Raw genomic sequence first — 16,549 nt, forward strand, 5'->3', positions numbered from 1 at the left:
TAGGGTAGTGATATAATGAAAACCATATATATAATGAAAACTCAAAACTTTAATCCTAGCTATTAATTATAAAGATTTGTGGTTAATATTGCGTAGAATTTCTATCTCAACAAGAGCATGTATTTTGTCAACAGAGGGTATTTTTGTAAGTTAAGTTTCTGAACGATTCTTGCGTTCCTAATTTCTCTCTCAGCTTCCAAAACTAAAATATTCACATCATCAAAAGGAGCTTTACATAGAATCAATATGATTTCAACAAAACATTTAGAATCAATACAAATTTTAGAATCAACATAGAATCAATACGAATTCAATAAAATATTCAACATCAGCAGAACAAAAGAATCAACGCAAAAAATCAACGAGAACAGAACAAAAGAATCAACGAAATTTAAGCACAAAAGATCAACACAAATTTCAAAATTCAACAAAAAAGCAACGCGATCGATTCAACACAAATTCAACAAAAAATCTACAAAAAATCAATATATATTTTAGAATCAATACGATTTCAACAAAATATTCAATATCAGCAGAACAAAAGAATTAACGTAATTTCAACGCAAAAAATCATCAACAACAGAATAAAAGAATCAACGAAATTTCAGCGCAAAAAATCAACCCAGATTTCAGAATTCAACAAAAAAGCAACATGATCGATTCAACACAAATTCAACAAAAAATCTTCACACAAATTTTAGAATCAACATTAAATCAACACGATTTCAACACAAAATTCAACATCAACAAAGAATCAACGCAATTTCAATGCAAAATTCAAGCAATTTTTTCGATGAAAATAAGAGACAACGAAGAAAAGGAGAAAAATTGAAATGAGGGAAGGAATTGAAACTTTAATTACGTGATTAGTGGGGGAGAGAGATCGACCAAATCTGGATTAAATGATTCACCATATTATAATATGTCTATTATACCCTCTGTTGATAAATTCAGATAAGTTATTGACATTTTAATCTGGAATAATATCAATCGTTGATTAGAAATAATTAGTGGCTAGGATTAAAGTTTTGAGTTTTCATTATATATATGGTTTTCATTTGATCACATCCTTATATATATATATATATAGGATTATATTCAATGTCGAACCAATTTTAATGACCGAACTAGAGAACAAATCTTGTCCACCCATTTTATAATCTTATGGTCATTATTAATTCTCTCAAATATTAGTAAAAAATATTATGCAAGTAACGTGTGGGGGGCTTATTTTGTAATTGTAACTTTGACAGTTATTTTATTTTACTTGATTTCAGACAAGTTAATATGGAAATGATTTGCACATGATTCTAATGCACTCTTCATTTGCAATTCAATCTGCAAAAATATTCAGACACATTAATATGGCAATGATATTCACACGATTCTAATCTACTCTTCAGCCATTGAATCTGCCAATATACCAGTTGCACTCTATATATCCAGTTGCACAGTTCAATCTCTCTGTATCAAATAAATCTCCAATTCCATTCATTTGCAATCTTCAGCTATCGTCTCTCTACTTCTTCGTGTTATTTGGTTGTATGGATTGTTCAAACAGCTTTACGCCTGGAACGGCCTTTACCAGTACATCAATGGACGACTCGAGCAACCCTTTTCACTCAACTGAATTTTCTCCCGAAGCAGCAAACATACGTGGAACTACTTCTACAGAAAATATTGACGACAATCATGGGTCAATATTCGACGAGTTATAATCTCCGGTTGGCGGCTCACTTTTTGATTCTGACTCCGAATCATCCGAGGATGAAGAATTAGAGCCAGGTAGTTGGAATATTTCTCCTTTTTATCGCAGTGAATATTTCTTGCATAGAATATCTTGATGTATTATTTTGATCGTAGGTATGAAATATATTTCAAACTGGATGAAATAAATTGCATACTTTTTTTTTATCTCAGTGTCATACATCCCTGAATGTCCTTCCCAAATGAAGCCACACATTGGCCAGGTTTTTCATACCTTGGATGATGCTACTGTCTTCTACAATAAATATGCACAGAACGTAGGGTTTGACACCTGTAAACATGGATCTAAAAGGGTTGGAGATCTGGTTACATGGCTATACGTTGTGTGTAGTAGAGAAGGTGAGAAGCGAGTGAACCATAAACAGCCCGAGGCTAAACGTAGACATTCCTCTAGAAAGTGTCTTTGTAAGGCTAAAGTTGCTTTTAAGTTTTGTAAGGGTATTGGTTATGTTGTTAAACGGTTTGAAGAGAGACATAATCACGATATGGTTCAATTACGTCATAAGCGATTTATGAGGCTCAATCGCAATATCGACCTAGTTCATCAGAAATTCATAGCAGATTGCGCAAGTGCAAATATCGGTCCCACGCTGACTTTTAGTCTGCTTAGCGAGGTCTTAGGTGGTTTGGATTACGTCGGATGCACCATTGTCGAGGTTCGCAACTATAGGTGTGATCTAAGAGCATATGTGGATGGTGCTGATGTGCAAATGGTATTGAATGATATGAAGCGGAAGAAGGAGATATGTTCGTCGTTCTCCTACGACTTTGAGGTAAACTCTAAGGGCAGGCTTACACGTTTGTTCTGGTGTGATCCTATTGCCAAGCACAATTACCATTTGCATGGTGACATTGTGTCTTTCGACACAACCTACTCAACAAATAGGTACTACCAATAAGTAGTCACTTTTTAGATTGCTCCATCTTTTTGCTTATTTATGTCAATATGCATTAAACATCGTGTCGTTCTTATTGTTTGTGTTTTTGTTAAATGATGAATTGTTTATGTCACACCCAACCCCTCTAACGTATGTATTTATGATAAACAAATACAAATTAAAATAAAGAAATCACATATTAATCATTTCACCACCTAAATGCTATAATTACAAAATCCATCTTTTATTAGACTTATTTACAAATATTTCAAATCTGCACATATAAATAAACATCAAATATCATAAACAATTTCAGATCCATATGCATATGCCTCTCTACTCAATTTATTATTCTGTGACAAATCAAGCCTGATATCTGCCTGGGATTCCATTGTATATGACCCGAAGGTCCTATTGCCATTGTATACATATATATGACCAGAAGGTCCATTGCCATTGTATATATGACCCGTAGGTCCCATTGCCATTGTATACATATATATGACCAGAAGGTCCATTGCCATTGTATATATGACCCGTAGATCCATTGTCATTGTATATATGACCCGTAGGTCCCATTGCCATTGTATACATATATATGACCCGAAGGTCCATTGCCATTGTATATATGACCCGTAGGTCCATTGCCATTGATATCAGACCCAGGGCAAGACTGTCACAGATCATCTTTAATCTAATGATTCAAATAATTCCAAAACCATGTGCAAACATATTTCTATTATATAATTTATTTACAATATATAAAATATATCCATAGCACCAATCACATATCTATACCATATTCCACCATCTATTATATCAAATAACACATAATTATAATAGAGTTTCATCATATAATTAAATTATTCACATTATTTAACACTTAGCAAAGAAACACATAAAACATGTAAAATTAAAAGTGTGATTTATACACACCTGAATTAATATAATAAGTCTACTCTGATTCTTTATTTCACCTTTTGATTTACACCCTTGATCTATCTCTCCTGGACCTGCTCTCTCTGGCTTTCTTCTTCCTTTTTCTATAAGTCGACGTGTTTCTCAGCTCTATTGTTATTCCACACTCTTACAAAGCTAATCAATTCTTAAAGAATTGAGTACCATAGCATTTTATAATAACTTTAAGAACACATGATTTTCTTGAATAAATTCTCCCTCTCCTACACTAACTATTTATTGAGGCCAAAGTCGGCTAAACTGAGTATCGATTTTAATATTCTTTTTTATTATTATTAGTATAAAACTTTGCTTTATTTATATAATAGCACAGCATGCAAAATTTTATGATCACACGTGGACGTGACGTTTTATTTAATCGGAGAAGCAATTTGTATGTCTATCGTCTAGGAGCTTTATATTTAATTCTCTTACTAATTAAATGAAGTTACATATCTCGTAACATGCATGGAGACTATCGGTTGACTATAAAAATATTAATGCATTTCCAAATTACATGCTATATATATTTGCATCACCTTAATTATATTTTTATATAATACATTGATGTAATTTACAGATTTTGTATTCATCTCCATCGTAAAAATACTTTCATAAATATTCAGTCAAATGTATATAATTAATCTTTCATGTCTTATATCATTTAATATACTTAATTCAATTAATAATAAAATAAAATAAAATAACATATAGGCTACTGTATCATATACTCCCGTAATATATTTATATTACAAAGCTAATATACACCTACATAAAATATAGTATATGATTTAATTGATTTGGGTTGTTACAAGGCTACTGTATCATATACTCCCGTAATATATTTATTTTACAAAGCTAATATACACCTACATAAAATATAGTATATGATTTAATTGATTTGGGATGTTACAGTTTATATTCCAGGTGATTTAACATAATTACTGCTGTCCACTATGATATGTGTGCTGAAACATATTTAGAAGCTTTTTGCCGGTGTACCTTATTATTTTTTTAAGTAGTTTTTGTTGATGTCATTGTGAACTGATTTCATCCATATGTGATGGAATGTAGGTATTGTATGATTTTTGCACCATTCACGGGCAAAAACAATCGTGGCAGACCCGTTACATTTGGTGCTGGATTGTTATCGAAAGAGAATGCTCCTTCATTCAAATGGTTGTTCGAAAGGTTCATTAAATGCATGGGCGCTGCTCCCAAATTGATAAATTACTGATCAGGATTTGAGAATGAAGGTGGCTGTCGACAGTGTTCTAGTTGATACAAGACATCGATGGTTCATGTGGCACATCATGTTTAAGGTCGTTGAAAAATTGCCCAAGAATCAGTTCCACAATGAGGATTTGAAGAAGGACTTAAATAAATGTGTGTGGTCGGAGTTGATAGAGCCTGAAGAGTTCGAAGAAACCTGTCACAAAATTATGGAAAAATACGGTCTTACAAACAACGAGTGGTTTTCGACAATGTTTGCCAATCGAAAATTTTGGGTATGTCAATATCATAAAACTGTTTTTATTTCCTCGTAATACTATGCTATACAAATTTTCTCAAGTATGGACTATTTTGAGGTAAGGATGAATCTATTTACATATGCGATGATTAAACAGGTTCCAGCATACTTCAGGGATTTTCCAATGAGTTCATTGATTAAGACCACCTCTGTATCTGAGTCTCAGAACAGTTTCTTCAAGAGGTACACCAAGTCTACTTGTAATCTAGTCGAGTTTCTTATGAATTACAACAATGCGTTGGCTTCCCAACGCAGCAATAGCAACAGGTTTGAATATCATGACTCCAACACTACCCCAATGTTGAAAACAAATTCTGCACTTGAGAGACATGCGTCAACAATCTACAGTGACGGTGGTTTTAAGGCAATTCAGGAAGAGATTGAGGAAGCAATTGATATTTGCACCGTGGTAAAGACTTCAATAGAGGATGACACTGAAATATATGTGATCAATGACAAGTTCTCTAAGGACTGGTCCGTGTCTTATTCCGTCTCTAGCGATTCATATGCATGTGGGTGTAAAGTATTACAGAGACTTGGACTCGTATGCAGCCACATTTTTTGGTCTCACGAAACAAAAAATTGAAGTTGGTTCTCGGTCACTTACATGGAGGACGTTGGTTGAAGTCTAATTTTGTCAAGCCTGTACATTGTGGTTTTGTTGACGATATTGAAACTGCTCTCATTGTCGATGAGGCAGCCCAGGAATGAAGGGATATGCATGGTGATTATTTTGAGGTTGCACAAACTATTAAGGGAAACATTGACCAAATTCGTGCATTTAGACAAATTATTGCTGAAGGGCTCGTATTGTCTATCAGTCATAAGAGGCAAATGATTGAGAATTTTTATGGGTCTCAAGCCCCTAGCGAAATAGATGTCCATCCTCCCGAAGTTATCAAAACCAAGGGTTCAGGAAGACGGCCTCTTACACACCTTGAGCAAGCCATGAAGCTAAAGGCGAAGCCTGGTCGTAAATGTGCCGAATGAGGTGAGGTTGGTAATCATGATGCAAGAAATTGCAAAAAGATTAAGGAGAAGCAAAAAAAAAGTAGTTCCTTAAGTCTCTATGTCTTGATGTAATGACTCAATTTTTCAACTTTTTTATATTAAAATTATGTGAATCCCTTTTGACATTAGATGAATATGATTTAAGCAACGATGAATTTTTTTTTTTTTTTTTTTTTTTTTTTTTGCTATGTTTTCATGATTTGAGGATGAACTTATCTAACGTCACAATGAATATTTTGTCAGACATAATGTTCTCTTTATGTAATTTTGTTTCTTGATGTCTTATTTTGTCACATAAAATGTTGTGATCATCTTGCAGTAAATTTAATTCATCGGATAACCATGTTTATGCACCCCTCAGTAGAACAATTACTGGTTGTAAATTTATTGATTCATTACGTATTGTAGACGTTTATCTTATAATAATCTAAGAACTGCACTCGGCCAACATATCCATGTTTTGATTAATTTTAGCTAATAATAAAAGAGTTATTTAGCCTATTCGGTTTTTATGGTTTACGTGTATGGACTTATCTAGTGTTAGGATGAATAGTTTTTCATCTAGTATGATATTTTATTGCTATTTTGGATTATTGTGATTCTTGTCGTTGATTAATTTCTAAAGTTAATCAATTTAGTTTAATATGTTCCGAACTGTACAATATACCTTTATCAGTAAATCGTTGTTTTGAACAGTTTGTTTATCTGATGAAGTTTATTCATGCTTTTGCTGAACCAAAGTAGTTTATCCAATGAATCTATGCATAGAATTAATGAGACTAAATGAAAAGAATCTTCAACTATGGTCTAAGTGGTATAATATCGGTTCACAGATCATGCAGATAATTAAAATCCATGGAAAAATAGTGACAAATTTCATAACTACGGTTGTATCTCTACCCCAGACACTAACAAACTATTACATCACTTCTTCTTTAGGTACTCTGCTATCATATTTTCAACATCGATGTGATTGTTTTTGCTTGCCTCTACGTAGTATCTTGATGTGATCAGCTTGTTGTGGATGCATTCGTGACTGATTATTGCATTCATCAAAGCTGAACAGTATTTTGCCCTCAAACTCTGCAGTACTCCTTTGCTAGTTTTTTTTAGCCCACAATTCCAATATTCAACGCGCTCGCCTTTATACGTTTTCATGTGCCTCATCAGAAAGACCCCACAATCTTCAGCATTAGTTGTTGTCCTCCACGGCCAGCGGTGGATCTAGGTGGGTCATACGGGGTCGGCCGACCCCACCGTATGCTCCGGAGAGTGGCCGGAAAACGCCCTCCATCAGCTGCTGACCCCACCACCTTCACGTATCTGCCCCATCCTCTATATCCAGAACCCGACGGCGCTTATGCTCAGAAAGAGTTTTTCATAAGTTTTCTGTGAAATGGGCTCCTAAACTGGGCGTTCCTCTTTTTTTATATTTTTTAATTGTTGATTAACTTAGAACCCGTTTCATTTTCGGCTTATATTCTAGTAATACAAGTTCCAATGGTAATTTAAGTTTTCTTTTGAAATTTAGCGGTAGCTTTATTTTAAGTTTCAACATTAACATAATTTCCAACATTAACTCAAGTCTTTTAAATTGAATCTTTTACAGTTTCATGTAATAAGATCATTACTAGTATTTTATTTTTTCAATTTATAGTATATTAATCAATAATTGTTAGGGCATCCACAATGGGGCGGACTATATGACGCCCTAAGCCCCGCCCTATGCACCGCCACATCAGCATTTTATCCTCCGCCTCTTCCACCTGCAATGGGGCGGACTATAGCCCGCCCTAAGCCCCGCCCTAAGCATTTTACTTATTATTTGAATATTTAAACACTACAAAAATTCATTAATCCTATTTTTTATGTTTGCAAATATATCAATTTGCAAGAATAAAAATATAAAAACACCACAAATTAAAGGCATATCATATTGTCAGTATTTATTTTTTATTTTTTATATTTTATGCTTGCAAATATGGAAATCGTCGGAATTCATTATTGAATTTAGAGAGAATTGAGATGGGGAAGAGAGTAAAGTGAAATGTGTGAAATGAAGTAAAAAAATTGGTGATATATATAGAAGAAAATATAAAAAAAAAAAAAAAAAAAAAAAAAAATGTGTCCATAGTCCGCCCTATAGTCCGTCCCCCCTGCAATGGGGCGGACTATAGGCCGGACTATGCAAAAATGTGTGCATAGTCCGCGGACGATGCATAGTCCGCGGACTAAGGAATGGGCATAGTCCGCGGGTTGCTGCAATGGAGGACTAAGGGCGGACGATGCATCGTCCGCCTCATTGTGGATGCTCTTATATTCTCTATTTTTTCTCTTATTAACATTTTTTATTGAATTCATTATTTTACTTATCTTAACCTTAATGAGACTAATTAAAAGTGTTATAGTTACCAAGGATAAATGGTTGGATATATCATGATTTTTATACTTTTAAAAAATATATCCAAATTATTGTAAATAATGTTTAATGAAACAATTTTTAGTTGTTTGCAGAATGTGTATATTTATTGATGTCAACTATCTTGCAAAAAATGGAGTATACATAATCGATATTAGGGCTGGGGATTCGGTCGGTTCGGTTAGAACCGAACCGATTAGTCGGTTAACCGACTCTCATTTTTTCCGAAATCCAGAACCGGAACCGAACCTTTTGTCGGTTTGGTTCTTTGAGGAACCGATCGGTTCGGTCTTCGGTTCCACTGAAGGAACCGAACTAAGTGCAATATATTTTCTGTAAAAAAAAAAATAATGAGCCTGCTCTTGGTAGGAGTCGATCCTGGGTGACATTGATGGAGAAGAAGAGTTCCAACAGAGCTCACCACCTGCGCTACGAGCTATTTTTGTTAAATGCAGGTAAAAATATAAATAAATAAATGTATTTCGTGTAATTAAAAAGAAAAACTTTGTTAATTAATATTGGAACCTACAGTACTCGACAATTAAACTTCATAAATTTAAAACAACAATATCACAAACAACAACATCAATATGAACCAAAAAACATCAAACATAAATATGCAAATAGCTAAACAAGAAATAAGTCAATAATCAAAAGGACAAAAACAATGATTCCATTCCATCATTAAAAACCAAAAATCCAACAAAGTCTAAAACCAATGTAAAAACCAAAAATCCAACAAAGTCAACAAAACTAAAGTCTCAAACCAATGCAAACCATCATCATTCATCAAAATGATCAAAGATTCAAACTCCAAATATTCAAAAATCACAATCATCATTCGTCAACATTCACACTTCAATTCCGGCAGATGAAGGCGTCTCATTGGTTGACACTATGCCAAGATTTTGTAGTTCCTTCACCACTGCGAGTGTCACAAAATTGAGATACGAATAAGTATTCAAAAAATGAAGAACTAATAGAAATACAAAATTACTAATAATATTAAAAACTCACAATCATCGTAATGCTTATCGATAGCTGTTTCTGGGTCTCCTTCTTCATCTTTGATAAAACAGTTGCTGGACCTCAACCAATCTTCGGCGCATAACAAAGCCTCTACCACCCTCGGAGTCAAAGAGCTTCTAAATGGCGAAAGAAAACGACCTCCCATGCTAAATGCCGCTTCAGAGGCAACACTAGATATAGGAATAGCTAGGATATCTCTTGCCATCTCCGACATAATAGGAAAGGCCGCTGTGTATTTCTTCCACCACTCAAGGATGTCAAAATTGTCAACTTCATCCTCAGTCATCACATATAGACTGTCTGAGAGGTATCGAGTGAGCTCCATCTGGTCAGACATATTTGCAACATTGTTGTTAATAACTCCGAGAGAATATTTTTTTCCTTTGCCAAGAAAGCGCAGATTCGCTGATCTATTTGTTACTGGGGCATTTTGTGTTGTTTTTCGTGGTTGTGTTTGACCCAATATTGGAGCCATTTCTGCCTTGTACGCCTCATATAAATCATAGATCTGCTTATTCAACTCCTCCAGCAATTCATTTGCTCGTGTGCTACCATACACCAACTTTAAACAATGTTCTACATGCTTCATCTTTTGCCTGGGATCTAACATGACAGCAATGTAAAGGATTTTGTTCATCTTCGGATTTAGCTCAGTTTCCTCTAGCCAATACTTACCAATCTTCAATCTCATCCTCATGGCCATGTTTCTAAGACCATCGTCTTCATCCTCTTCCAAGTCTGTTATGAGACTAATCATGTCACACAGCTCCATGAGAACTTGATGCGATGTGACATAGTGGGAGCCGGAGACTAGACGAGTAAGATTGTAGAACTGTTCGAGAAAACCACACATCCTCTTCACTTCAATCCAATCGAGTTCAGTATGAACACCAATTGACATTTTTTTGTGCTTCCTTTCCTTCAAGTCACTAGCAAAATCAGGATTCAAGGTTTGAAACAACCTCATAGCCGGCTCATATGGCAACGTCGCCTCAAGCATCAAGTAGGTTGAGTTCCACCTGGTAGGCACATCCATGCACAAGAACTTTGAGGTATCAACATTAGCTATCTTGGCTATCTCCTTGAAGTAGCGAGATCTACTTGGTGAAGCCTTTATCCATTTCACAGCTTCTCTAACTTGTATCACAGACATGCTTATATCTTCCAATCCTTCATCAACTACCAAATTGATTATATGGGCAACGCATCGCTGATGAAGGTATTGACCATTGGCAGCAAGGATGTTTCTTGCATTGAGCTTGGAGTGCACGCGTTTCATTGCTAAATCATTGGCTGCAGCGTTGTCTAGGGTGCAAGAAAACAATCTTGGTAAACGCCATTGTGTTACAACATCTACCAGTAGCTCACCAATACTCTTCCCACTATGACTGTCAATTGATAATTCTCTTTTGCAACCTCCACTCTTTGTCAATGAAATGTGCTGTAACACACATGAAATTTGTGTTATTGATGGCAGTCCAACAGTCTGTGGTTAATGACACTCTTCCCATGCCTGGTTTACTAAAAAACACTTTCATTATCTCCTTCTGTTGCAAAAACATCTTCACGCAATCAGCTCGCACCGTATATCTGCTCGGGATTTGAAACATAGGACATATTTCTGCCACGAAAAGCTTAAATCCTTCTTTCTCCACGGCTCTGAAGGGAAGCTCATCAAGGATAATATACTTGCAGAAAGCTATCCTAGCCGCGGTTTGATTGAATCTCCAACTAATGAGGGACCCCGATCCTTCTTGGTTGAGCTTCATTTGGGTCTGTCCTGCTTGTTGTTTCTTCAAACACGAAGCATGATGCTTCCACATTGCGGAGGTGCCATTCAACTTCGGGTTAGCGGCAATCAACGTGTGACACATCTTACATTTTCCTTTTCGAACTTGCACGGGAGGATCTCCTATATCAACATTAATTTTCTCAAATAAATCCCACACATTAGACCTCTCTGCAGGTGCTCCTGTTTTGCGTTTTTTTGACTTCTCATTCTCTTTTTCTTTCGTTGCAGCTGCATTGCCTTCCCCGAGTTCTTCTATTTCAATATCTTCTAACGTCTCCACATTGAGCTCTGGCTGATTGCTAGCTATTGCTTGAATGAGAGATTCAGACATGGTGTATTATGCAATACAGATATAAATTATTCAAATTTGATGTTAAGAATCATGAATGCATGAATCATATATATCATGAATGCATGAATCATGATGAATTACTTCACATACATATTTTCTTAAATTCTAAAGACGAAAGACTAAACATCCAATGAAATTAAATTATTTAAATATTAAGTTTGATCAGTTGAGTTCAAAATATATTACTAAATTCCTACTGTATTTCCTAATCCGCTATTGACTAATCTGCATGAGTATAACAATATGTTTAAGTCTAAATCATATTTATAGTATTCTTATTCCATAATTAGACAAGTTAATCTACGATGCACTGCGCAGGTATGCTGAATTTCGAAATAATTACAATCCAAAACTAAACTATCATAGTTACAATTCGAAACCTCAATTCAACTATGTACATATTACATGCATACCTTTAAGTTCGAACAACGGCGTTGAGAGAAGAGAATGGAAACGGAGTTGTCGCCTCCTCGTTGAGAGCAGGCTAGCAGCGGTGACGAGTGAAGAGAACGGTTCCAGTGGGAGAGAAGGGTGAGGCCGTGAGGGAGAGAGGTGTATGCAGCGGCGGTTTTACCATATATTACAGTAGGGTTTTTAACCCTTTACACTTTTCCTTTTTTACTCTTCTAAAATCAATGTATAAAAAATATAAAATTAAATATTAAAATTAAGCGGTTATTCGGTTCTAACCTGTTGGTTCTCGGTTAGAACCGAGAACCGAGAATTGAGTAATCCCCCTAACCGAAACCGAACCCGAACCTTCTTTTCCCAGCCCTAACCGATATATTTTCGGTTCTCGGTTATATACTCCCTCCTTTCTAACAAAATAATGACATTTGGAATGACACTATAATTAATGAGCAATTGATAAAGTAAAAGGCAAAAAAAATAATTATAGTATTGTTATTGAAGAATGAGACCCACCTTATAAGAGAGAAAGAAGTTACCAAAAATAGAAGGGATATTTTTTTATGGGATGGGGAGATTATAAATTTTAATATTTTTTATTAAATTATAATTATTTAAATATTACTATATTTTTTGTCTTGTCCGATCCGACCCCACGGCTATCGATCCCTGATCCGCCATTGTCCACGACATTGCCATCCTCTCTATTCTGGCAGAGGAAATTGTTTTGCATTGTTGTACAAGGCCGATCTGTGTCAAATAGTGACAAAAAAACATCCTCTGCATACACAAAAACACAGTTAAGAGATCTATGATTTCTAGATAAAAAAAATTCTATAACAAGTCCAAAACACTAACCAGTGTCTCTGGAATGTCACCGTAGTTCTTTGTAAGATCGTTATCGTCCCCATTTTTGAAGTTGTCTATTACAACGATAGCTCTTCTTTGAAAGCAAATACATACAGCATAGTAGTGTTCGTTCGCACATATTGGGAAGAAGACCTATTCAATGACACAATATGCGACATAAAATGACATTCTAAATATTGAGCAGAAGTTCCTTTATTCATGAATCGTACCGTTTGCACGTCTGCCCATTTGAAATTTGAAACTCCATTCACCTCATCTTCCACGATGTTACAAAACTTAGCACAAAGTGTGTTGGTGTCCGCAGACTGAGGCTTTGTCACAATGGTGTACAACTGTATATAAACGAAGTTAGGCACTTCATTGTACGTATAATTCATGTATATTATCCAATAGTACTTACACACGGGTACGTTGTGAAGAATAACCGTCTTGCCGAGTATGGTTGTCGCCCCTCTTCCATGTTATTCAGGTACGATGCCCATGCATTGATAACACCAACCATTACTAACTTCTGAGGCACTAACAAACATAATTCCAGCTTTGTCAGAGTGACAACATCGTCATCATAAATGAGCACATCCCTGCGCATTACAACAATTCAATAATACACTCATTCATATTCATTATGCATTGTTATCGTTTCAACCTATAAACACATTACTTCATCTTATAATAGACTAATAATTGCACACGACCATATATCTAATTAAGTAACTGTATATAACATAGCGCTCTATCGTTAAAACAAAATAAGAAATAATACTCGTCTGTTGTATTGGTAGTAAGAATCCAATAATAAGCTTCAGTCTCCTCTTGAGATAGCTTATTTGTGAGCTTGACTAGTCATACCGCGTATGGAGATCGCAATGCGTTTGAAACTTTCCTCTGCGTTCTCCTAGGTACATCCATCTTTTCCATCACATTTTTGCCCTACATTTCGAAATAATATAGAAGCACAATAATATATTGTAATATCCAATTCAAGATAATGACATTTGCACCAGGAATCGTTTAGGCTTACCTTGCTGTTGTCATAAACTACTACCTCTGTTGACGGCAATGTATTGACTGTGCCAGACATTAACTCATTTACTTTGCCATTCAACCCCTCATTGACAAAATCATCATCGATATTTATTTCCTTATATGCATCCATTACAGCCTGTATTTCCGCCTCCACGCTAAATTTCTATTCAACAAAGTATCGTAAACATTTTGTTTCAAATGTTACAAATGAAAAATATGTCGTACGTTTAATTAAAATTTGTACCTTTAATCTATCATCCTTTGGCTGATTATCTTGATGTAATCTATCAACAGAAGTTGTGTTTTGTTCAAACTGGATAGCATTTGGTATTGTATGAACATCCTATCAGTTAGAGTATACGATTTCAGTAATGCCTAAAATAATTCAGCCGAATCTCGATGTTGATATATATGATTGTGGATTTGGTTCATCCAATTCGTACATTCTTTAAATAATGAGCAGTTGGTTAATTGAATTCATACATGTACTCCATTATCCATTGGCACATTACCTACATGTGTCCTATCAACGGGAGTTGTGTTTTGTTCCAACTGGATAGCATTTGGTGTGGTATGAACATCCTGTCAATTGTAGTATACTATTTTATTAATGCCTACAATACTTTAGCCCAATCTCTACATTGATACATATTTTGGCGGATTTGGTTCATCCAAATTGGTAATTCTCTAACTATAAGCATTTTGTTCGTTGGAATTTATACCTGTAATCCATCATCCAGAGGCACATTAGCTAGCTGTAGTCTGTCAGCTAGAGTAGCGTTTTGTTCAAAATGGATAGCAGTTGCCGTCGTATGAACATCCGGTTAGTTTTATTATATGATTTTCAGTGAACTACAGAAACACTTCAGTCCAATCCTACTATGTTTCATACTATTAGATAATAAGTTCAGCAAATGCAATTTCTAGCCAATCTCATTAGTCCAAGACATAATTTGCTTGACAGTTATTACCTTAGTGAATTCGCCATTTTGGAATTTTTGCTTTGAAGATCGAGACTCATCGTTGAAGCAGTGTTTTAGATTAACGCATCTAGTTGGTGTAGTATCATCCTGCGAATTGTTACATAATTATAAAAATAAATATAGTTCTACGCCAAGCACACCACACTAAACCATTTTTATCATCCCAACCTTTTTTAACTACAAAATAAAAGTAAGTACCTCAGATGTGGAGTGTTAATTCATTACAAAAATTACATATTAGTTTGGTTCACATACAAATCATCAGGGGGCCATAGCTAATTAATTACATACCATGGTTAGATGTTTACGAATTACATTCCCCATGAACAATTCCCCAAAAATAGAAATAACACCACCACATCTAATGACAATTTCTCAACCTACCTGTTTACCACCAAAGTCGAAGCCCAGATTGAATGTTGGCCCATCGGTTTCCCACTTCTTCCTTGCTTCAGCAATGCGCATCACCTTCTCCACGGCTCAGGATCGTCAATTTCATCTTCCTCCATAGCTTGAGTCAACTTCTCTACTGCACACCTAACATCTTCAACGAAGACTTTGCTGCAATTTTGGAGCACTCGTCATCCTTGACACCTTCAGAGTTCTCTTCCATCATTCTCATGAGTTCAGTTATGCCATCAGCAGCCTTGTTCATGGCAGACATAAGAGTACGCCTACGTTTTTGACGTTCACTACCAATATAGTCTCTGGAATTCACCCCATTGCAAACCTTATGAACCTGGTGGCTTGACTCACTGTTCTTCACATCAAAGATTGGCTCCTTGTGGCCTCTACCGAAAGGCCCTGGGTTGAGTTCCATCTTCTGTCGTTCATTGAGGAGTTGTGCCGTCCAGCCCATAACTGTTGGAAATGCACGTGGAACGAGACGTGTCCTCAAAACAATCCTATCCACGTAGCAAGGCTACAAAAAACTTTAAGTCATAATAGTTCATCGGGATGTAATTAATACTTCATAAATTAAATAAATTTCTTCAACCTACCACGAGAAAGGAAATCGGGCCACAAAATGCCTTGTTCTTATCTTCAGACCAATTTTTATGAGCTGCTACAGCCATATCCAGGACATACCCACACCAGTTGTACTCCCGCACATTTCATATATCATCAATGAAGTCTATGATTTTTGAGCGACAATAACCATCTGCGTAGGATTTACTAAGATAGAATCAAACAGAAAGATAAAAATCTTCGTGAAAAACTCTCCTCAATCTTTATCACCCAACATCTTTTCAATAAGTAATTTTGCGCCCAAATTTTTCCTTGTTCTATTAACAGCGATTGCAAGGTCGTCAATAAATTTTCCTTTCATTTGGTGACCATTCGCCATGATCCACGTTGATATTTCACGCCGCAATTATCTTGATCAAATGCGTCAATTATTTCATAGGCAAGTTTATGTGGGATCGATGTCACCTTGTAGTGAATTAGGTGGTTGAACCTCATATCTTCTACGACATCCATCTGCTCCTCATTCAGTCTCTCCATCATTTGCACGAATTCTCTGG

The 16,549-nt window shown here is 35.5% G+C and overlaps 2 protein-coding genes across 2 annotated transcripts; both read right to left on the bottom strand.

The window, feature by feature from the left end:
* Positions 1–9,361: 9,361 nt before the first annotated feature.
* LOC125224028 (zinc finger BED domain-containing protein RICESLEEPER 2-like) lies at positions 9,362–10,610 on the bottom strand. The gene is made up of 2 exons (XM_048127367.1): positions 9,581–10,610; positions 9,362–9,488 (listed from the first exon to the last, which is right to left on the bottom strand). Exons 1-2 carry the CDS (start codon positions 10,590–10,592, stop codon positions 9,415–9,417), a joined length of 1,086 nt encoding a protein of 361 aa, XP_047983324.1. The 5' UTR covers positions 10,593–10,610; the 3' UTR covers positions 9,362–9,414.
* Positions 10,611–15,229: 4,619 nt separating this feature from the next.
* Positions 15,230–16,146, bottom strand: LOC125224029. The gene is made up of 2 exons (XM_048127368.1): positions 16,025–16,146; positions 15,230–15,945 (listed from the first exon to the last, which is right to left on the bottom strand). Exons 1-2 carry the CDS (start codon positions 16,097–16,099, stop codon positions 15,550–15,552), a joined length of 471 nt encoding a protein of 156 aa, XP_047983325.1. The 5' UTR covers positions 16,100–16,146; the 3' UTR covers positions 15,230–15,549.
* Between the last annotated feature and the right edge of the window lie 403 nt (positions 16,147–16,549).

This window comes from Salvia hispanica, chromosome 4, assembly GCF_023119035.1.
Source record: "Salvia hispanica cultivar TCC Black 2014 chromosome 4, UniMelb_Shisp_WGS_1.0, whole genome shotgun sequence".
Taxonomy (NCBI): Eukaryota; Viridiplantae; Streptophyta; class Magnoliopsida; order Lamiales; family Lamiaceae; genus Salvia; species Salvia hispanica.